Raw genomic sequence first — 25136 nt, 5'->3', positions numbered from 1 at the left:
GAGAATATGGGGAAGACATGCATGGTTCAGTGTAATCTAAGAACTGAAGTACACTAGTGTGCTAGTTTGCTTGATCTTACACCATCATCTAGCCACAGACAGGTGCTACAAATCCCAGAAGATAGCTGGAAGAAAGTGGGCAAACTAGAGGGTTACATTACAACTAAAACATATGTTATACATATATTTATAATACATATATAATTATATGCAATATAACGTAAGATTACATATGCTATATGTGATAATAGTTAACTAAAAGAACACATTTAATCATTAATTGTACCATATTAAGAGAATTATTATAAATTTCAAGAAGGACTAATTTCCCAAGACAAAAAAGAAAAATTTAATAACTGAAATTCAGCCAAACAATGAACTACTTTGAATTTTAAAACAAAGAAACCAGTTAACCAAACTAAATTTTTAAAAATTGCCCAAAATTTTATGTCAGATAACTTAAACATCAATTCCAGAATATGTAAAAATAAATGTCAATGGTAGCCTGCATATCAAACATGCCTAAAAAATAGATAAAGCATTCTAATGGTCTTATAAATTCTATAATTATATATTAAAATATTGACAAGAGAATTTTAGCCTATCTAATTTAATAAAATCGAAGTGACAAGAGTATGGGAAAGTAGGCACATTCATGGAGTGTTGGAGGGAATACATAAGTAACTATGGTCAACATTTTATACAGTCTTCATCAATATGATTTAAATGTTTTTTAAAAATGTAGATAACAACACCTCTAAATACATCTCAATGAAATGACAACTGAAAAAAGGCACCTGAAAAGATGCTTTCTGCGTTCTTGTTTAGAGTACCAAATACTAATAATCCAAACATCCATTAGTAAGAGATTATTCAAGCAAACAGTGATGCATCTACTTAATTAATTATAATGTATCCATGATACATCAATGAGAGTGAGAATATGTACATATTTATATTTAAAATATTCAATATGTATTACTGCGTGAAGACAAATTAATTTATGCATTACTAGGTATGGCACAATATTACTATTGTGGCTGTAGGAATTTTGTTTTATTTTATTAGTTTTTAAAGATTTTATTTATTTATTCATGAGAGACACAGAGAGAGGCAGAGACACTGACTGAGGGATGAAGAAGGCTCCTCACAGGGAGCCCAATGTGGGACTCAATCCTGACACTGAGACCAGGACCTGTGCCAAAGACAGATGCTCAACCACTGAGCCATCCAGGCGTCCGGGATGTAGGAATTTTAATTTAAATAATATCTATAGCATTTAAAAATCTGAAAGATTATAATAGTAAAAGTTGTATAATTAGTTATCTTTAGAGTTGTTTTTAGTATTTTTGAAAAGTCCACATTTTCTATATTGAACAAAATCTTACTTTTGTAATAAAAAAGATTAAAAAGCAAGAATCGATTGAACTGTGGCATAACCCCTCCTTGAAGTAGATGGAACTTTAACCAGATATCCAAAGTCCAAAGATACTCAGCCTTTAGATAGACAGGGATTTGGGAATCAGCAACAACAAACCAAAATAGGGAAAGGCTGAAAGGAAAAAATGAAAATAAAAATGATTCCTTAAAGAAGACTCAAGGAGATTTCCCTTTTGGGATTAAGCTTTTATGTTGTATACTATATAGTTAGGATCTGTTTCATAGCTTTATGTTCTCTTTCATTGAGTTATCAATCTTTCTTTAGTTTTATATTTCATTGTAATTTTTAATTTTAGTTTAAAACCTAGTACACTAGTTTTCCTTATCAATCTTTGTTGTTGTTTATTCAGTTTTATCAATTGCTCTTCCAGATATAAAGATTATAATCAGTTTGTCAATTTTCCAAAACACCAAAAACAAAAAAGTTATCAGGATCTTCCTTAGAATTCATTAAACCTATAACTTTATAAAGTAGTTAAGTGGTATGTTTGTCACTCTTGATCAAAGAACTTGGCATGTCCTTACATGCATGTCAACATTATTTACCTAAATGTAAATAAGAATATAAGTTTTATTCTTTTTTTTTTAAGATTTATTTATTTATGATAGACAGAGAGAGAGATAGGAGGCAGAGACACAGGAGGAGGGAGAAGCAGGCTCCATGCCAGGACTCGACATGGGACTCGATCCCGGGACTCCAGGATCGCGCCCTGGGCCAAAGGCAGGCGCTAAACCACTGAGCCACCCAGGGATCCCCCTATAAGTTTTATTCTTATATCCAACACAAAAACTTTGTTTATGGAGTATATGTTTTATGTGGTGAATTTTCATTTTTTAACTTTTGTTTTTGTTTTGCCAGCAAAGAGGACACCTACTGACTTTTAATTTAATTGTGCTGGACTACCTTTATGACATTTTAATTAGTTCTTTGTTTTTTAGGATTTTCCATATAGATTACTGGAAATAGTTATCTTTTAATCTCTCTATTTTTTTCTATGTTACTAAAATAGTAAAATGATAATAGTGAGACAAAGACAAATCAGGTCTAAAGATGGTTTGTTAATGACTTTGCAAAGAAGCAGGTTTTAGATCAACAAATTCTATTTTCTCCTCCCCCATTAGGTTATTCTTTAGTCTTTATTATTTTCTAACTGGTATTTTAGTTAATTTCATTGCAGTATTCCTAATATTGTAAAGTGATGTTTTATTTTCAGGCTTTCTTGAGCAGTAATAAAATCATTTAACACTGTAACTTTTTCCTAAGTATATTTTTGGGTTGTTGTTGCTCATAAATTCCTCATTATAATTTTAAGATGCTGTTACTCTTTGACCCATAAGTAATTTAGGATGAACATACACACAAACACATACTCAAGTAGTAAAGTAAATGTTTTCCTTTGGTTTATAAGTCTTCATAAGTGCTATGGTTCATGGGTTCCTTTTCATTGTTGATTTGCGCTTTCTAATTATATTCATTCAGTATCTAATAAGCTACCTTTAATAATTTGGAGTTATTTGGGTTTTGATGTGTGTATCCTTTAGGATTCATGAACATAAGCAACAGAAATTTATTTTGCTAACTACTACCCATCATTCCCCCCAAAAGAGAAAAAAAATTAGTTTGTTAAAAAAAATTGTAAGAACTAAGGCAAGTAAGTAATATTAAACATTGTAAAATTTCTGAGAATCTGGCTAAGACACTTCCTCTAATTAGGGACTCTCAAAAATACTTCAACTGCAATTTCCTACTTTGTCCTCTGCCTCTGCATTATTCTCTCCAAATTCAAAGTTCTAGAAAGGCATGCCCATTTGCTAACTTCCCAGCAGCCACAAAAACAAACTAACAAAAATGAACAAGAACAAAAACAGACAAACAAAAAAGAATTTTTCAGTCTGGCCTCATGCCAAATTTCATACATTGCTAGCTTTTTCCCAGATGAGAATGCTTCTTGGATGCTAGGTAGTCAAGTAATAAAAGGCCTGAGTATAACTAACGGTCAAAAAATGATTATATGGAGTGTTCATGATTATCCATTAGAAATGCATTTTAACTAACTGTTAATAATTTCTTGGTGCTGCAGCTCTACATAACAAGAAGTGTAGCTTTACCTTACACTGATCACAACCACAGTAGGATGCCAGAAACACTTGCCAAAAAATGCTGCATTTAATTTCTAGTTTCATCAATGGTACCTAAAAATTATAATTAAGATGTAGTGCTACAATTAATTCAAAGTTAAGACTATCTTGAAGTACAGCCAAGTCATCATTATTGAAGCTTTAATAGGTTGAATGTATAAAAGAATAAATAACAAGTGACAAGATTATTCCCAAGTAATTTCTATATGTTAAAGTGAAATTAGGGGACTACAAGCAGGATAGGTCAAACAAACACCACAGGGATGGTGGAATTACAAATTTATGCAATGAATTACAGTCACTGAGTTCTTGAAAGTGACAGACAAAACACTGGGTAAAGCAATCTGCAGTGCAATTGTTCAATTTCATTAAGCACCATTTAACTCATCAACCAAAGAGACAGAGCTGCAAATCATGAGAAGACTTGCCACTAGCATTCTCAGCTACCAATCAAGGGAAAAAGCTTCATTTTTGACTTCAAAATACATATTCCCAGTGTTAACATTGTGATTTAATTATTATTTATGTTTAAAAAGAAAATACTGAACTTTACAGGTGTTGAACACCATGCCTTACTAGATACAACTAGAAAGTGACAAAATCTGGATTCAAACTCCATTCTATCGGACTTAGAAATCTACATTTTCTCTACAGTGTAGTCAAGGCAGAAAGGGTAGAGGTGATGCACTGGCATTTACTTTTGGTCAAACAAGCTCTATGATTAAGGTGTCCTCAATATTCTTACAGGAAAATCCTATGGGACCTACTGAATTCAAATAGGCCCCCCCTCTAAAAATTTTTTTCCAAGAGACCATATCTAGGTTCTATCACATCTAAAAAAGATGACATGCATGCCTCTTCTTTGGCTTTAACTTCCCAACAATCATCTATCCGTATAATTTCACTGGCAATATGAATAAAAGTAAGAAACAGTCATTTATGTTATTCAAAGAGAAATGAAAGAAAAATCTCTGTTTAACTTTGCAATATGTTATATAATTTTTACAAGGATATACAAGGATACATACAAGGATAACTAAATGATTTTACTCTTATTCTTTCCTAAGAAAATATATTATAATAAAGGAAGCAAGGTGATGAAGCTGAATTAGATTTACAGGTGTTCATTTTATTGGGACACTACCATACTCAGTGTCATAGACAGATGTTTACAAATGCCTTTCAATAACCAAGTTTTGTTAATGTCATTAAATAACATAGAGATAATTTGTAGCAGTAAAGGGACATGGACTTTCATGCCAGAAGGAACAGGATCACAATCTTTTATTTTTTTTTAAGATTTATTTGAGAGAGAGAGAGAACAAAAGGGCAAAAGGAGAGGGAGAGAGACTCTCAAGCAGACTCTGTGCTGAGTGCAGAGCCCAACACAGGGCTCCATCTCACAACACTGAGATCACGACCAGAGCCAGAACCAAGAGTCTAATGCTTAACCAGCTATGCCACCCATATGTCTCAGGGTTGCAATCTTAAGACCACCACTTAGAGCTGTGGATCTTTGTTTTTATTTATTTATTCAAGACATAGAGAACATGAGAGAGGGATCACTAGCAGGGAGGAAAGGTAGAGGGAGAAGCAGACTGCCTACCCTGAGCAGGGAGCTCACTGCAGGACTTGATCCCAGGACCCTGGGACCATGACCTCAGTTGAAGGTAGATGCTTAATGGATTGAGCCACCCAGGTGCCCAAGGTGTGGACCTTTGAAAAACTTAAACACCTCTGATAGTCATTGTCTTCATCTATAATATGGTGAACATAGTTTCTAACATGCAATAATTGTTTATGATGTTTAAATCATGTGTCGAATCTACCTAACAAAATAAACACTAGCTATTCTTATAGCTATTACTAAGGAACACAAGAAATGAATTGTCTATACCTAAATATCATACTCTCCTAGATAATAATTTCTCTACTAATAATATACTTTCAAATTGATACAGATTACCATTTCAGCAATGAATATAAATTGAGTAAGCATATGGGGAAAAGCTTTTGAGGTTTAGCTCCTCTTATTTTTATTCAAAGGATAAGTTTTTAATATCTGGTATTTTTCTTTTGGATTGGTCTCTCCAACACTAGAATGCAATCCAATCCAGACAATTCAATATAAAAGACAAAGTAAAGGGGTGTCTTAGTCATGACAAGAGTAAAGTGTTATTGAGAATATTTAACTTTTTCTAAGGAATTGGTTAGAGATGTTACTTATTGTTATGTCCACTTACACCACAACTTTACATCTTTATTGGATTAAATGTAAATGAACTACATGAAGTATGAAGGAGTTACTTCTAACTTACAGAACTGAAATAATCGCATAAAACTGATCTATCTGTATGTTTCAGTTAGAAACACATAGTGATTAATCATTGTTTCTATTGAAATATGACGTATTTTTCAAAGCCTGGAACCTATATACAAAAGTCTAGTATTTCCACTGCTGGCCACTATAATGCTATTTTTGTTAACTAAAAAAGATAAGAGAAAAAAAGAACGATATATTTGTGATATGTATGCAAAGATTTTATGTGTTGTGGATGAGATATATAAAGAAACACAGCATTTTAGGAGTTAAAGTACAATCTTTTGAAATCTTAGTGTAATAAGATTTAAAATTAAATAAATTAATTAACTTCTTTAATATGTGATTTTTTAATTGTGTGTTAAAATACTTAGTTTTTAGTTTTTAGAAAACAGTGGATTTTTCAAGTAAAATGCTTTCTGGAATAAAAAAAAAAAAAATCTGATGAATGGTTTTTCCCCCTTCCCTCTCTTCCTTCCAAAATCTACTGAGCCTCTGTTTGCCAACAATTGCGAAATTAGAGAAGAAAGCTCACAGTTACATGACAGACAAATATGAGTAGGTAAACAACTATATCAGCTGTTATAAGAATCTCTGAAAAATATTACGTTATTATATCAGTCAATCCTCTAAGCACTTATGATTAGTCATTTAATCCCCATCACACCTTTATGTGATAGCTACTACTACCATCTACATTTCACAAATGAGGAAATTGAGGCACAAAGATTTTAGACAATTATGGCCATACTGCACTACTAGTAAGCAGCAGAATTTGAGTTTGACTCTAGTCAGAATGTGTACTACTACTGTGCTATACTGTCTGATATAACGACAAGATAATTCGGGATGTAAACCCAGGATTCTATAGAAACACAATTGAATACATTTATTTTCTCAAACATATCTGTTTGTACCACATTGCCTGTATCTGAGAACTTCTGATTAGTTTATAAGGGCAATCAATCAACTTCAGGATGAGAAAAATGCCTAGCAAAATTTTAACAAAAATGCCTTTGCATAATTGGTGGATGAATTTAAACATCCAGTATCCAGATTGATAGCTACAGACCAGGCACTTTTTCCCTTAGAGTTTTTTATCTGTGAGGCATCATTTGCAGCTCTGATGGTTGCTAAATCCTTGCAATAGATCTGACTTGTGAATTACTGAATTACTGTGGTAACCTAATATTTTGGGAAATACAGGCATATTAAATCACTGTTTCTCCTCGAAATGTCATTTTAACACTATTCTAATTTTCAGTGAGAACCAACAAAAATTAGACACCACAAAATAATAATACAGAGTTGAGGTTGGAGAGTAAGCCTGCTTCTTGATTCTGCCACTGGCCAATTGGCTGACCTTGGGCAACATATTCTATTCCTTTAAGCTTTTGTTTTTTCAATTTCTAATATAGACAATGATGTTAATTCCAGTAAGCATTACATAGATGATGCAGGTAGAGTGATGGCACATAGGATACTGATAATCCAATCAGTATTAGCCATAAAATCACATCTTGGAATAGTGAGCTTTTGTGAAAAACAAACAAACATACAAAACCCCAAAGCTATAGTTATATACAACAATAACTACAGTATTTTAAAATAACTTGTCTTTGTGTGTGTCTCTGTGTGTGTATATATATATGATATATATATATATATATCATATATATTTATATCTTTATTACCACTGCATAGTAATTAATAGATGATGTGCTCACTAATGGCAGGGACTCTGTCACAGTCAACAATCCAGAACCTAGGGTTTTGTCTGGCACAAAGTTCTTCAATAAAGATTACTAAATTGAAAGTGCCTGAAGAATAAAACCTAGAGAAAGAAGGTGCAAGCTTTGCATTTATTTTCCCATTCTAGCTTCTGAATAATGCCAGTCTCCTCTGAGAATTCACCAGCTTCCATCCGGGGAAACCGACAGGTGTATGCAGGGTACAGGTTGAACTACGGAGTTGACAATGGGCTAGGCACCAGACAAGACTTAAAAGTAAAAGGTTTTTTGGTGAGTTTCTAGCCTCCCTACTTTATCCAAATTCACAGTGACCAGTTACTGGGTATTTTGGCTAAAGCTAAGTCAGGACAACATTGTATGCTGGATAAGAGCCTGCAGTTAGTCTAGGGGTCAAGGCATAGCTACCAAAGGCATCCTGGCCACAAACTCTCTGTGTCTGATTCATCATAAGAGACTGATTCATCACAAGAGACTCTGCCTGTTGCCAGGCCAGCTCTGAACAACTCAGAGACATATTACTCATCCTATTCTATGTTTTACTATACAGTGATCACATTCTTTAAAAATAATCAGAAAACTTAATGTTTTCATTAGATTTGTGAATGACTAATAATCTCATGGCATTTATTTTAAATGGGCTTCCAAATTACTGATGTATGTTGGGATTTTTTTCATGTCACTTTTTGAGAGGGCATTGTAAGTTTTCATTAAATGTCCTATATTATACATCATTTTCTGGCAATGTTACAATCTTATTTTTCAATTTTAATAAAAAAACTTCACTGTTTCATAACTTCGAGGGAAAGAATACTTTCTGCATGTAGTCCTATAAAACAGAGCAAGTTCATGAGTTTTCAAACTGCAGGCTACTTAACAGCCTCCATTTGGTAATTATAGAGATTTATATCCGTCTCCTCATCCCCACAAAATTCAGAGCTGATCTGTCCGGTTGACTTAGAGACTGACTCAGAGGTCTCTACATTCATTATCTTTGACAATAAGCTGTTAGATTAGGTTAATGATTTAAGACTAGTATATGTTTGGAAATGGGAGAAAGAGGTTTAAAATTAATTTATAGGAATATAATCCACTGGTCATTTTCATGTTTCATCAGAAGATATTTTAGAGGATGTCTCAATAGTAATTGATCACATTGAGGTGACAAAATGGACTGTCCTTGCTTTACTAAGAAGAGAAGGAAGTCATTCATCTCCCTTTAGGCTCAGACTTTCAGTATAATCAGACAGTTTATCATTTATCAAGGAATTAACACTCTCTAAAAGTTATAAAGAAGAAGTACACTGGCACACTACAGATGCGGTTCATGTTACAAGTCCAAACAATGCCATCCATATTGAAATGTTGTGTAGTTTTTATTCTCACATCAAAGAAACTATAGGAACCCTGTTTTTTTTTTTTAATAGCTCTTAATATTCAACTACAAAAATAAATTTCTTCTTTAACTCCTTCATGAACTATCAGGATGGTTCATAGAGCTAATAATTTCATATGAGAGTCACAACATATAACATGTACTTTTAAAAAGCTGTAAAAATAAATAAAAAGCTATAATTTTTTTTAAATCTATGTTTTTCAAGGTTTTGTGTTTTAAACAAGTGAAATGGATCTGAAACAAAATCACTGGAATTGCCTAATACAAGGTTAGTAAAACCATTCTATTTAATTCTAAAGTTGCTGTATTGATACGGGAGAGCTTCGTTCTTGTGTCATAGAGTTGAAGAATGAAGCTCACTGACAACAGAGTGAGCAAAGCCATAGAAGTTTATTAAGCAGAGATACAAAGAAAGCTCTCAAATGGGAGAGAGGTCAAGATAGGGTTGCCACAGAAGATTTTTATGGTCTGAAACTGACCAGGAAGCTTGGTAAATTTCTTGTCAATATCAGGGTGGATTTGTAAATATCATGTCTATATTTAAAAGAAACATGGTGGACATGTAACAAACAAGATGTTTTTTTTGTAAATATGGTGAGCACAAACAACCAGTTCCCTTCTCTCTGGTTAATATCACCTCCATAACATTTCTTTACATCTGGGATTTCTGTGATTACTTAGTAGCCCTTAAAGGGGGATACTCTCTAATATTTTGGAGCTAGGGAGCCAGGTTTATTTTTCTGTTTTTACTGTCTTAACTCTGTTATCTTGGGATGGGTAGGAGCCTGACTCTGGGACCTTTCCTTATCTTTCCCTGCCTAGCCCTGTCTGCCCCTAACTCACTCCTACATCAATATATTACCTGTAGATTTTCATATTAATATTTTGGTTCATAACTTGTATTGTTTAATTATTAATAACAAAATAAGTCAATTTCCCTTTGGTTTACATCCTAATTCTATATTACAAAATATCAATTTAAGTATATATACTTTACCATCTGTTTTGAAAATGTTTTCAGAACATAAACTCATTGGATTAATTTTATTTCTGATCAATGATGCATTTACTATTATTTATGAATGACATTTAATTTACATCAAAATATTTTAGAGTCCTTTCCTATTATTAATTAACTTTTCAAAAATTTATTTATTAGATTTATTTCTTTATTTAGGAGAGAGGGTGTGTGTGTGCATGAACACACAAACAGGGGTAGGGGCAGAGGGAGGGAGAGAGAGAATCTGCTGCAATCTTCCCATTGAGCACAGAGCCTGATGCAGGGCTCAATCTTAGGGCTCTGAGATCATGACTGGAGCTGAAATCAAGAGTCAGATGCTTTTGTTGGTGGGTAGGGACTACACTTACACCAGATGTCTTCCTGAAGACCACTGCTGGGGCCACAGTTGGACTTGTGTGTGTGGTGTGTTCTCACTTTGGAGTGGTTCTGACCCCTTCAGGGCTACTTGCACACTGCCTGACTTGTGACAACAATTTGGATGGGCTTTGACCAAGGACCTTTGGAGGGGACAGGTCCACTAGAGAGTACAGGGGTAGGGCATGTGGTGTTAGCAGGTTTGTGCATGTCTATTATGGGAGGAGATCTGGAGCTGCTTTAGAAAACTCCTGCTACAGAGATGGAGGGGTTAAGTCTGCAGTAGAGTAGGGGAATTAGGATCCTGTTGCAAGATACCTGCAAGGTCCCTATCTGCTGTGGCAGGGGACCTGCAGACTCCCTGATGAGGCTTGCTATGTTAAACGACTGAGCCACCCAGAAGACCTCTAGTATTAATTAATTTAAAGCTAGCATGTAGAGTAATATAAATTTTAATTTGCCATTAAACCAATTTAAGATATATATTTATATGGATTAAAGAGATACTTTTGGGACTCACAACCTTTCTATGCACATACATCTAAGTCAGTGCTATGCTGCTGTATCCTAAAGACCCTGTGCTGTGCTGAATTTCTTTTTTCTGCTCTCAGAGATAGCACGGGGAATAACAATACAAGAAGGGCTTGCAACATCAGGTAGGAAGGTCACCATCAGTACACAACTCTGTGCATTTAAGGCAGATATGTCAGGCAACTTCTCTTAATGAGAACAGTTTTACTTCCAAGCATTAGTGCTTCAGCTTTTCATATGAGAGAAAATAAGAGACATGTTTTCTGAGAATACTCAGTTATGGCACTTTCGGGGGGGGGGGGTGGTGAACCCCTAAAATCAAGAGAAAATGAACATAAAATTTAGGTCACTGCTAAATTAATATTTTCTCTGTGGGTTTTCCTTTACCAATTGCTTTTATATGCACTTCCCATCTAAGTATTTAGGCTAAATGCATTTGAAAATCTTGCTTTTCCATTGATGCTCCATTAGCAGGAGTGAACTCTGCTGCATCAGAGTCTAAGCTATTCTAAAGCAAAGAGGAGGTTGCAGGACCTATGTACTCAACAACAAATCATTCTGATTTTATTCTTAAGTCATGTCTGACACTCTTTTTCTTCAGTGCCTTTTGACTTCTGCTTCAGCAGAAGTCTAAATTTTTGCAACATGTGAAGTTGATGGCTAAGGCATTTTTAGCTTTTTTTTTTTTTCCTGTAATGTGTGAACCTGAGGACTTCTTGTTCTCTATTTCATCCCAAATTGATTTGTCTCAGAGGACTAAATAGGGCCTACCAAATTGAATCGGATTGCTATTCCCACCATCTGTATGTTCAGCATCATATTCCTTTATTGATGTTAGTCATGTGTCTTATATGGGAAGATAAATGGGAGAAGTTTTAAGTTGTATTTCTTCAGTGACCCAGGAATCAGAAACTATGGATATTTCTTCTTTTTTGTATAGTCTCCTGGAGTCCTTGTTTTCTTTGTTATCCTCGTTAAATGTTGCTAAGAAAGGATATGGAGATTCTGTTTTGCATATCTTGGCATTTCTCAAATTACTAAAAGCTGTGCTCGATAAACCTCTGTGCTCTCTTCTCTCTTTCCTCCATCTTCAATCCCTTTCTCTCCCCTTGCTCCTTCTTTACACAAATAAGCATGTTGTTTGCTGTCTGAACAAAGGAGGATCCTTTGTTTTTGATTCCAGAGCTACAGTCTTTTCTCCTTTTCATCTTCACATCCAAAGTGTTTAAAAAATGCAGTTGCTATCTTCTGTCTCCATTTCTTTACATCTATTTTTCTGTTAAAGCAACAGTGACCTAGGACTATCTAGTTTCAACACTGAAAATCCCATAACCCAGGAGATTCCTCAGTCTTGGACAAACTGACACAGCTAGTCACCTTATATACAATAACCCATAATCTCTACCTCCAGTCACTCTTCAAATTCTGAGAGTTGGGGAGCCTGGGTGGTTCACTTGGTTAAGTGTCTGACTTCAGCTCAGGTCATGATCTCGGGGTGCTAGGATTAAGCTCTGTGCCCCCCCCCAACACACACACACACACACACACACACACACACACACACACACACAGTGGTCAGGCTCCCTGCTCAGTGAGGAGTCTGCTTTTCCTTCTCCCTCTGCCTTTCCTCCCAGCTTGTGTTCTCTCTCTCTTTCTCTCTCAAATAAATAAAATACTTTTAAAAAGAACAGTCTGAGAGTTAAAACTCCTGTATTTAATATATTCTCCTCTATTTTTTTTTTTACAATCTCCCAGTTCAAATTCCCATCCACTCATAGCCTATTGTACCAGCTTCCTCAATAAAACTGACTCCCTTACTCAACTACCATATTATATTAGTCTTTATAAAAGGCAAATTTTATTATGTTACCCTGATTCCTTCACATTCTAATAGATTCCCTCTGAAACACTATAAAACCTGAATCGGATACTTTACAATCTTGTCCTTGCCTATTTGTATACTCTTGCCTGCCATATCTTTTTTCCTCCATAAGCTCTATTCATATATTTCATTATTCCTGCAATATGCTATTGCAGTCTCACATTCCTACTGCTTTGTACATGCACTACCTGTTCCCAGAATCCACCCTTCTCAAGACTACCTGATATATCCTATTTTTCCTCCACTTCTAAGCTCAAGCACAGACTCCTCTTGGAATCCATCCATGGTCTTTCAGGCAGATAATAGTTCTTGCTTTCCTCCTGTACCTTATATATTCTTTCCATTTAAAAAAATACCTCACTGCATTAAGATAGTCTGTTTCTCTTTGCTACAAGACCCTTAAGGAGAAGTGCTATGTGTTCCCCTTTTTTATTTATTTATGATAGTCACACAGAGAGAGAGAGAGAGAGAGGCAGAGACACAGGCAGAGGGAGAAGCAGGCTCCATGCACCGGGAGCCCGACGTGGGATTCGATCCTGGGTCTCCAGGATCGCGCCCTGGACCAAAGGCAGGCGCTAAACCGCTGCGCCACCCAGGGATCCCCGTGTTCCCCTTTCATATTCCCTATACCAGCAGAGTTTCTACGTCAATAAGTAATTGCTGAATTAATGCCTTATGAAGTAATTGCATTATTTTTATAACTCTTAAATTTAGGAGGCAGGGTGGATAAAAGTGTATAAGCAAGATCTTGTAAATAGAAACTTACCACCATTCTTTTACCCTCCATGCCCTTGCACAATTATTTTATAAGTTGTATCCAGTATCTAAAGAATGACCAAGAAACATTAGACTTAAAACCTAGAAAAAGGTTGATAATTTGCTTACTGTTCTTGCATCCCATATAGACAGGGACTTATCTGCAGAACCTGTGAGAAGAGTGTTGGAGCAAGGAAAAAACTCAATGCTGTTCACAGAATCTGTATGTCCGTACAAAGTGCATCTGCATCTTTCACTGTATAGAGAGAAATGAAGAGTTCATGTTTTAGGAGTTAGCACCTAAATGTTTCTTCTAACTTTACACAATGCTAATGAAGATAATTTAAGTACTTGAGGCATGAAGTAGTTTTATAAATGGCAAAAATGTACATGAACCACATTTTATAGGGAAATTCTATAGTCATCTTCTATCCTAAGCACTGTATAGAATTAGCAGCATAAAACTGACTAAATTTAAGTTAACTTCAATTTATAAAGTCACTTGGTAAAGCCATCTTTATACTGTTCATTTACTCTGTCTCATGAAATGACTACATAATAATTGTCCCCATCTAATAAAGGGATATACTAAGAAAAGAAAATAATGAAATAGAAGTGTTTAGGCTTCATCCTAAACCCGCTGAATCAGAAACTCTGAGGTTGGGGCTTAATAATCTGTATTTTAAAAGTTTTCCAGGTATTTTGGATGCATGGTAAAGTTTGAGAACCACTGATCTAAACTATTAGAAATAACTGAGAAGGAAAGAAAACTCTAGTTTTGCCTTTTGCCAATTTATCGAAGGATTTTTTTTTTTTTTAATGAACAGGATATATACAGAGCAGTACTATTCCTTGTTTGTAATGCTTAATTGCTTTTAATGAACTTTCCAACCCTATTTTAAAATAGAAAAGAGTAGAAGCAGGATAATTAATAATGATGAGAACCAGGAGTAATATAAGCACATTTCCAATATGATAACCAATTAGTTAAGGTCTGATCAACTGGCTCCTCTCTGGCTTAAGCCATGTCATATTCGGTTAGTATCGTGTAGTGGGAAAACCTCTGCAATGGGAGCTAGGAGACTGAGTTCCAATCCTAATTTTGACAAGAACTAGCAGAGTGACCATGGTCAAGTTTCTCAATCAGTGACAGCAATCTTTCCTATGAGAATGAGATTACTTAATTTGATGTACACAGAGTGCCAATCCAGCTCCAACATTCTAAGATTCATTGCTGAAGTCTGTAAATATAAAGGGGAAAGGAAGAAGTCAAACAGTACAGCATCTAAGAACTGTTTGGAGCAAAGTTTGTTCCTCCTTACTTGATTTTTGGCATTTTTTAAAAAATGAAGAGATACTAAGATTGATGTGTATGTTAATATGTATGTGGGTTACTCAGTGACACTCTCTTTGATTGAAACTTTCTATATAAAGATTAAATATTATATTAATATCAGGAACAAGGAAATAAAATTAATAAATTCATTAATAGGGCCACTTTGTAATTGTGTCTTTATCTCAATATTTCTGAGAGATCTTGATAGTAGTTTGATTATTAAAGTTGATGATATGTGTCAATATATATCAGAGGTCAACAAACCATGGTCCATGGTCCTATTTTTGCAAATACTGTTTAATTAGAATATGCCAATTTGTTTACACATACCTATTGCTGCTTTCCCACTACAATAGCAGAGTTGCATAGTTTTAAGAGAGACCACGTGGTTCACAAGCTTAAAATATTTAATACCTGGTGCTTTAAAAAAATATATTTGGATATTAATAAATATGCTTGGATTTTACTTATTATAGTTTTTTTTTGAGATTAGTGCTAAAACATACAGAATAAATTACTTTTTTATTTTTAAGGAATTATTGTTTTTGTAGAAAATTTATCTGCTATTTTCTAATGATTTCCAAAATATAAGTACAAAACATTTTTTAAAGGTTTATACTCCAAAGCCCACGTTGTTGAAATAATCATCTTTAACTCTTAGAGTAATTGTTCCAGAACAGTAATTGTTCTCCATAGCTCTAAGGAGAGACAGAGCTTTACAAAAAATAAGAAGTATGAATTTATTTTATTAAGGTGGTAAATTATTGGAGCATCTGGGTGGCTCAGTCAGTTAAGCATGCGACTCTTGATGTTGGAGCAGGTCATGATCTTGGGGTCACACTGTGTTGGGCTCCACACTGAGCATGATGCCTGTTTAAGATTCTCTCTTTGCTACTCCCTCTACTTGCATTCATATTCTTTCTCTCACTCAAAAAAAAAATAGTGAAATAACAGTAATATAGAATTTAATCATAAAACAAAATAAGCAGAATTAAAGGCATTGCTCCATCAAGTAAATATTTATTACAAGATATCATTCTCTAAAAGACATCCTAACATTAAGACAAAAATATTAAAATTTTTATTTTTTTCACTTATAGAAAAGTACAATTTAAAAAGGAAATGAACAAATGTATAATTCCTCCCACTTTTCTTTTACCAACCTCCCAAAACCTTGAAATCATATTGTTAATATTACAACATCAAAAATCATAACACGTATTTGGTCAATCATCACAAATCTCATAGTTATTTAGTGCCCCCATCCTGTCCTCCCAGTTTTTATTTAATATATATTTAAATTAATCCTCTGCACCCATACTTTTTACATTTTCTTGATCATTCGGTACTTCAAGAGGAATTTTGACTGGCTATAATACCTGACACCATCAGTTCTCAAATTTTTGTAAAGAAATATTCCACTCTTTGTACCATGGGCAAAGTCTGAGGACAACCTAATCTCTCTTCCCATCTCTGCCCAACTATGAATGATTTGCTTTCACTGTATCTTTAGTTTTTTCTCTTCCATTTATTCCACTTTTTTCTTCTTTAGAAACACCAACAATGTTTTATTTTTATTTTGTCTCTTTCTGCCTATACATTTAACATTTTTACTATGATACTTATATCTTTATTTTTTTCATTGCACAGCTGTTCTTTATAAGTCTCAATTGTGTTTATTTTTATTTGGGTGTGTGTGAAGTATCAAAAGCTTTTATATATGTTTTCTACTTCATTTACTTCCTAATATTTCTTAGTCTACTTTTCATATGTATGTACTGTCTTATAAAATCATAATGGAATGCTTTAGCACTTTTGATGTTTTATTATAGAAAATACATTTTAAAATAGCACTTCTGTAATTTTTGAAAATATAAAGTACTGTTTATGATTTTTTTTTACATTTTTAAATTTAAATTCAGTTTGCCAACGTATAACACCCAGTGCTCATCCCATCAAATGCCCTTCTCAGTGCCTAACATCCAGTTATCCCACCCTCCTCACCGACCTCCCCTTCTGCCACCCTTTGTTTCCTAGAGTTAGGAGTCTCTCTCGGTTTGTTTCCTTCTCTAATTTTTCCCACTCAGTCCCCCTCCTTTCCCTTATAATCCCTTTCATTATTTCTTATATTCCACATATGATTTAAAATCTATGATGATTGTCCTTTTCCAATTGACTTATTTCACTTAGGATAATACCCTCCAGTTCCATCCACATCAAAGCATTGGTGGGTATTCATCTCTTCTGATGGCTGAGGAATATTCCATTGTATACATATATCACATCTTCTTTATCCATTCATCTATCCAAGGACACTGAGGCTCCTTCCACAGTTTGGCTATTGTTGACATTGCTGCTGTGAACATTGGGGTGAAGGTGTCCCAGCATTTCACTACATCAGTATCTTTGGGGTAAATACCAGTAGTGCAACTGCTGGGTTGTAGGGTAACTCTATTTTTAACTTCTTGAGGAAACTCCACACTGTTTTCCATAGTGGCTGCACCAGTTCACATTCCCACCAACAGTGCAAGAGGGTTCCCCTTCCTCTGCATCCTCTCCAACATTTGCTGTTTCCTGTCCTGTTAATTTTCACCATTCTCACTGGTGTGAGGTGCTATCTCATTGTGGTTTTGATTTGATTTCCCTGATGGCAAGTGATGCGGAGCATTTTCTCATGTGCTTGTCAGGCCATGCGTATGTCTTCTTTGAAGAAATGTCTGTTCATGTCTTTTGCCCATTTCATGATTGGATTTTTTGTTTCTTGGGTGTTGAGTTTGATAAGTTCTTTATAGATCTTGGATGCTAGCCCTTTATCTGATATGTCATTTGCAAATATCTTCTCCCATTCTGTAGGTTGTCTTTTAGTTTTATTGACTGTTTCTTTTGCTGTGCAGAAGGTTTTTATCTTAAGTTTCAATAGTTCATTTTTGCTTTTGTTTCCCTTGCTTTCAGAGTGTGTCTTGCAAGAAGTTACTGTGGCCAAGTTCAAAAAGGGTGTTGCCTGTGTTCTCCTCTAGGATTTTGATGGATTCTGGTCTAATATTTATATCTTTCAACTATTTTGAGTTTATCTTTGTGTATGGTGTAAGAGATTGGTCCAGTTTCATTTTTCTGCATGTGGCTGTCCAATTTTCCCAGGACAATTTATTGAAGAGACTGTCCTTTTTCCAGTGGATATTCCTTCCTGCTTTGTCAAATGTTAGTTGACCATAGAGTTAAGTGCCCATTTCTGGGTTCTCTATTCTGTTCCATTGATCTATGTGTCTGTTGTTGTTTTTTTTTTTTTTAATTTTTATTTATTTATGATAGTCACACAGAGAGAGAGAGAGGCAGAGACACAGGCAGAGGGAGAAGCAGGCTCCATGCACCGGGAGCCTGACGTGGGATTCGATCCCGGGTCTCCAAGATCGCGCCCTGGGCCAAAGGCAGGCGCCAAACCACTGCGCCACCCAGGGATCCCTATGTGTCTGTTTTTGTGCTGTTACCATACTGTCTTGATGACTGCTTTGGAATACAGCTTGAAATCCGGCATTGTGATGCCCTGGGCATTGGTCTTCTTTTTCAATATTCCTCTGGCTATTCGGGGTCTTATCTGATTCCATACAAATCTTAAGATGATTTGTTCCAACTCTGTAAAGAAAATCCATAGTATTTCGATAGGTATGGCACTGAACGTGTAAATTGCCCTGGGTAGCATTGACATTTTCATAATAGTTATTCTTCCAATCCACGATCATGGAATGTTTTCCCATCTCTTTATGTCTTCCTCAATTTCTTTCAAAAGTGTTCTGTAGTTTTTAGAGGACAGACCCTCTACCTCTCTGGTTAGGTTTATTCCTAGGTATCTTATGCTTTTGGGTACAATTGTAAATGGGATTGATTCCTTAATTTCTCTTTCTTCAGTCTCATTGTTAGTGTATAGAAATGCCACTGATTTCTGTGCATTGATTTCGTATCCTGCCACACTGCTAAATTGCTGTATGAGTTCTAGCAATCTTGGGGTGGCGGTTTTTTTTTTTTTTTTTTTTTTTTTTTTGGTTTTCTATGTACAGTATCATGTCATTGGCAAAGAGGGAGAATTTGACTTCTTCTTTGCCAATTTGAATGCCTTTTATTTCATTTTGTTGTCTGACTGCTGAGGCTAGGACTTCTAGTACTATGTTGGATAGCAGTGGTGAGAGTGGATATCCCTGTCATGTTCCTGATCTTAGGGGAAAGGCCCTTAGTTTTTGCCCATTGAGAATGATATTTGCTGTGGGCTTTTCATGAATAGCTCTTACAATATTGAGGAATGTTCCCTCTATCCCTACACTTTGAAGAGTTTTAATCAGAAATGGATGCTGTATTTTGTCAAGTGCTTTCTATGCATCTGTTGAGAGGATCATATGGTTCTTGTTTTTTCTCTTTTTTATTGCTTTACAAGTGTTGAACCACCCTTGCTCCTGGGGAAATATCCCACTTGGTCATGGTGAATAATCTTCTTAATGTATTCTTGGATCCTATTGGCTAGTATCTTGTTGAGAATTTTTGCATCCATATTCATCAGAGATATTGGCCTATAGTTCTTTTTGGTGGTGTCTTTGTCTGGTTTTGGAATCAAGGTAATGCTCACCTCATAAAACAAATTTGGAAGTATTCTCTCCCTTTCTATCCTTCAGAACAGCTTTAGTAGAATAAGTATTACTTCTTCTTTAAACGTTTGGTAGAATTCCCCTGGGAAGCCATCTGGCCCTGGACTTTAGTGTCTTGGGAGGTTTTTGATGCCTGCTTCAGTTTCCTCGCTGGTTATTGGCCTGTTCAGGTTTTCTATTTCTTCCTGTTTCAGTTTTGGTAATTTGTGAGTTTCTAGAAATGCATCCATTTCTTCTAGATTGCCTAATTTGTTGGCATATAGTTGCTCATAATGTTTTAAAAATCGTTAGTATTTCTTTGGTATTGTCTGTGTTCCTTTCTCTTCTTTTCATGATTTTATTAATTTGAGTCTTTTTTCTTTTTAATAAGGCTGGCTAGGAGTTTATCTATCTTACTAATTCTTTCAAAGAACCAGCTCCTGATTTTGATCTGTTCTACAGTTCTTCGGGTATTAATTTCATTGAGTTCTGCCCTAATCTTTATTATCTCTCTTCTGCTTGGCTTAGACTTTATTTGATGTTCTTTCTCCAGTTCCTTTAGGTGCAAGGTTAGCTTGTTTGAGTTTTGAGGGAGGCTTGTATTGGGATGTATTTCCCTGTTAGGACCACTTTTCTTATATCCCAAAGATTTTGAACAGTTTATTTTCATTTTCATTAGTTTCCATGAATCTTTTTAGTTCTTCTCTAATTTTCTGGTTGACCCATTCATCTTTTAGTAGGATGCTCTTTAACCTCCATGTGTTGAAGTTTCTTCCAAATTTCTTCTTGTGATTGAGTTCTAGTTTCAAAGCATTATGGTCTGAAAATATTCAGGGGCAATCCCAATCTTTTGGTATCAGTTTAGATCTGATTTGTGACCCTGATTGTGATTTGTGTATGTGGTCTATTCTGGAGAAAGTTCCATTTGCACTTGAGAAGAATATATATTCAGTTGCATTAGGATGGAATGTTCTGTAGATATCTGTGAAATCTATTTGGTTCAGTGTATCATTCAAAGCCCTTGTTTATCTGGTGATGTTCTGCTGAGAAAATCTGTCATTTGCTGAGAGTGCCGTGTTGAAGTCACCCACTATTAGTGTATTATTATATAAGTATCTCTTTACCTTGGTTATTAACTGATTGATACACTTGGCAGCTCCCACATTAGGGGCATAAATATTCATGATTGTTAGGTCCTCTTGTTGGATTGACCCTTTAAGTATGATATAGTGTCCCTCTTCATCTCTTATTACAGTCTCTGGTATAAACTCTAATTTACCTCGTATGAAGATTGCTACCCCAGCTTTCTTTTGAGGACCATTTGAATGGTAAGTGGTTCTCTACCCCTTCATTTTCAGGCTGGAGGTGTCCTTAGGTCTAAAATGAGTCTCTTATAGACAGCATACAGGTGGGTCTTGCTTTTTTATCCAGTCTGATACCCTGCATCTTTTGATGGGATCATTTAGACCATTCATGTTCAGAGTAACTATTGAAAGATATGAATTTAGTGTCATCGTATTACCTATACACTCCCTGTTTTTGTGGATTGTTTCTTTGGGCTCCCTTTCTTTTACAGGGTCCCCTTAATATTTCTTGCAGAGCTGGTTTGGTCATCACATATTCTTTCAGTTTCTGTCTATCCTGGAAGCTCTTTATTTCTCCTTCTATTCCGAAAGAGATCCTTGCTGGATAAAGTATTCCTGGCTGCATGTTCTTCTCATTTAGGACCCTGAATATATCCTGCCAGCCCTTTCTGACCTGCAGGTCTCTGTGGAGAGGTCTGCTGTTAATCTGATATTTCTCCCCATATTAGTTAGGGATCTCTTGTCTCAAGATGCTTTAAGAATTTTCTCTTTATCTTTGAAATTTGCAAGTTTCACCATTAAATGTTGAGATGTTGAATCATTTTCATTGATTTTGGTGGGATCCTCTCTATCTATTGGATCTGATTGCCTATTTCCTTCACCAGATTAGGGAGGTTCTCAGCTGTGATTTGTTCAAATATACTTTGTGGTCATCTCTCTCTCTCTCTCTCGGTCTCTTCTGGAATCCCAGGGAGAAGTATATTCTTCCTTCTCAAGCTGCCATTTATTTCCCTAAGCCTTTCCTGGTGGGTTCTTAATTGTTTTTTCTGTTTTGTTTTGTTTTGTTTTTCCTCAGCTTCCTTCCTTTGCATCAGCTTGTCTTCTATGTCACTCACTCTCTCTTCCACCTCATTAACCTTAGCAGGATCAGATCTCAGTTAAACTATTATTAATTTTGGCCTGATTAAATCTCAATTCTGCAGTAATGATGTCTCTAGAGTCCTTTACACTTTTTTCCAGAGCCATCAGTAACTTTATCATTGTACTTCTGAATTGAATTTCTGACATCGTATTTGAATCCATATTTTGTAACTCTGCTGCAGAGAGTATTGCTTCTGGTTCTTTCTTTTTGTGGTGAATTCTTCCTTCTAGTCATTTTAACCAGTGCAGAGTGGCTGTATGAGTGAACTGAGTCAAAAATATCAACCACGACTTAAGTAGAATACACCCTTGTTAGAAGAGGAAACTTTTCTCTCTATAGCATTCCATCTGTTCTCTCTTTACATCTTAGGTCGAATTCGTAGCTGTTCAGGGTGTTTTGAAAGTTATCTAGGTAAGTTTGTGGACTAGATGAGTTGAGGACTCCTACTCTTCCACCATCTTACCAGTGTTCAAGAGTATTGTCTATGAATTATTGATAACTTTGCTTAGGCAATACCTTATGTACTGTTCCTTAGTAGAATTTAGTTTATTTAATTTATTCTTCCATTTTTGCAATCCTTCATAAGTTTAGGGTTGGTCTCTTTTTATTATGACCTATATTTGAATGTGATAGCTACTTGCTAAATATAAATGGCATAAGGAATGAAACTGGACTTATCTCTAATTTCTAATCAGATTTGTGGTGTTCCACAAAGACATCACCAAGTGTGTAACTGGCTCCATCCTGGAAGTTCATCTCTCCTTTACTTTTGTGGTTTAAAGTATAGATATACCTTGTTGCAAAACCCCTTGAGTCACAGGCTCTATATTAACTCTAAAGGTTTCTGCCTCCTTATCCCCCCTTAGTTTGCCTCATCTATGGTAATCCCTTTATCTAACAATAAAATTGTATTGTTAGGAGTGTAGGGTACCTGAAAAAAAGGGAACTCATTAGAATGGCAGTAGATTTTATGGGGATTTACTAGAAATTATTAGTCAAGGTATACATGGCAATTCTATATAGTAAGAATCCATAGGCTTAGCATAGATTTCCTGCTCTGTGGATGAAAGCCAAACAATGATACCAGAAAGCAAGTACTGCTGGAAGACACTGTATTTAAATTCCAACCAAAGTGAAGAGAACTCACTGGGCACTTCACATTTTCAGGTGGGACTCCAGAAAGACACCACAATAAAAGCAAAAAAGCAAAGGTTATCTTCATGAACTAAATTCAAAACCAAAGAAAACTTGTCTTGCTAAAGGATAAAATCAAGACAGAAAGGGCAAAAATAATCTGCTAATAATTAAACTAATCACTAAGATAGAACTCACTACCTTTTATAGAATGACCACCTAATATAATAGACTCCCTATAATTTGCCAATAACAGCAACCAGCATATAATTTTTTAAAATTACTATTTGTGAAGAGGTATTAGCTGTGACCTATAATCAAAATAAAGTCTCAGTCATAGAAACAGATTCTAAGATGAATCAAATGTTGATAGTAGAAGACAAAGATTTCAACAATCTATTATGAATATATTGAAGAATAAAAAAACATAGTTATAATGGGTGTACAAGTAAAGAATCTCAGAAGATAAATGTAAAGTATAAAAAGAAGCACATAGATGAACTAGTAAGTATAATATGTGAAATAAGAAATTATTGAGTGAGCAAAATAGCAGATTAGATATTGCAGAAAAAAAAAATTGGTGGGCCAGAATACAGATCAAAAGAAATTATCTAATTAGAAGGACAGAGAAAAATATTTAAAGAACCTAAATCATAGATCAGTCATCAGTAAGGAAATATCACATGGTCTAAAGTATGAACAATGGGTACCAGATGCTGGAGAGAAGGAGAGAGAGAAGAGGGATATCACATTTTTGAAGAGAAGAATGGTTTCGACATACCCCAATTTGGTGAAAAATACCAATATACAGATCCAAGAAGCTCAGTAAATTCCAAGCATGATTAACAACAGACACAATATACCTAAGCATATCATAGTCCAACTGCTAGCAAAATATAAAAAAAAAAATCTTTAAGTGGCTGCGGATAAAAGAAACATAACACAGGAAACAATGGTACACATAGAAACTTACTTCTCAACAGAAAAATAGAGACAGAATATGATAAAATATGTTTAAGCACTGAAAGTTCAATAATTACTTAAAAATACCTCCCATAATGAGGATAAAATAAATTTTTAGATAAATGAAAGCCAAGAAAATTCAACACAAGCAAATCTTTCCTACAAGAAATGCTGAAAAGAAGTTATTCAGACTGAATGGAAATCATACCTGATGGAAACATCTGTATATAGAAAGGAATGAAATCATTTTAAGTGATAAATATGTGGGTAAATATAGAACACCCTTTTTTCCCTAATTTTTTTTAAAGACAACTGATTAAAGACAGCAACATTGTATTGGAGCGTGTATTAAGTATGTAGATATAAAATACATTATAGCAGTATCACAAGAATAAGGATAAACACAGAATCACATTGTTTTAAGATTTTTACCTTTTAGATGAAGCAGTACAGTATTAACTTATTACGTTATGATGAAAAATAAGCTATTGATTATTGAGACAATATACTTTAAATTTCTAGATTGAATGAAAGAATACAGACAAATAAGTTTACGTATTATACAATTCCATTCATATGAAGTTCAGGAACAGATAATGTATAGTCATAAAAACCAGAACAGTGTTTGCTATAGGGAGTAGGCTTTCATTAAAAGAAGACACAGGGAAAATTTCTGTGGTCACAGAAATGGTTTATAACTTCATTAGTTTCAAAGGTATATACATTTGTCAAAACTCATTTAATTGAATACTGGGTGGATATTTTGCCTCAACTGAACAATTAAAAACTAATACAACTCACCAGAATACTTTTTCTTTATATCTTCACTTTCCTAATATTTAGGGCATTGTAAATATATGAATATTATGAATATTTATAGGATTCTATTATCTCATCAAGTATATGTCCCATAAATGCATAAATAGAGTACATGCATCTTCATAGATGGACAGAAAATCTTTAATATTTAAAATATGTCTATTAATATGTACATATTCTCTCTCTCTTTTTTTTAAATTTTAGATTGTGCTTATTTATTCACGAGAGACATAGAGAGAGGCAGAGACATAGCAGAGGGAGAAGCAGGCTCCCTGTCGGGAGCCTGATGTGAGACTTGATCCCAGGACCCCATGATCACAACCTGAACCAAAGGCAGATACTCAACCCCTGAGCCACTCAGGTGCCCTACATCTTCTCATTTCTAAAGGCATGTATTTTACATAGCTACTGATCAGTCTTTTATATTTAATTAAAAGGGAATAAAAAGGAAAGAAAACAAA

The 25136-nt window shown here is 34.8% G+C and overlaps 1 protein-coding gene across 6 annotated transcripts in view; it reads right to left on the bottom strand.

Annotated features, from left to right (window-relative positions):
* SPAG16 (sperm associated antigen 16) overlaps positions 1–25136 on the bottom strand; it is a 907696-nt gene that overhangs the window by 337871 nt on the left and 544689 nt on the right. For all 6 annotated transcript variants that reach the window (XM_038585670.1, XM_038585671.1, XM_038585672.1 and 3 more), the window contains exon 13: positions 13717–13843. In XM_038585670.1, coding sequence (XP_038441598.1) covers positions 13717–13843 — 127 coding nt within the window. The remainder of the gene's footprint in view (positions 1–13716; positions 13844–25136) is intronic.

Source organism: Canis lupus, chromosome 37 (genome assembly GCF_011100685.1).
Source record: "Canis lupus familiaris isolate Mischka breed German Shepherd chromosome 37, alternate assembly UU_Cfam_GSD_1.0, whole genome shotgun sequence".
NCBI lineage: Eukaryota > Metazoa > Chordata > Mammalia > Carnivora > Canidae > Canis > Canis lupus.
This window is presented reverse-complemented; position numbering and strand designations above follow the sequence as displayed.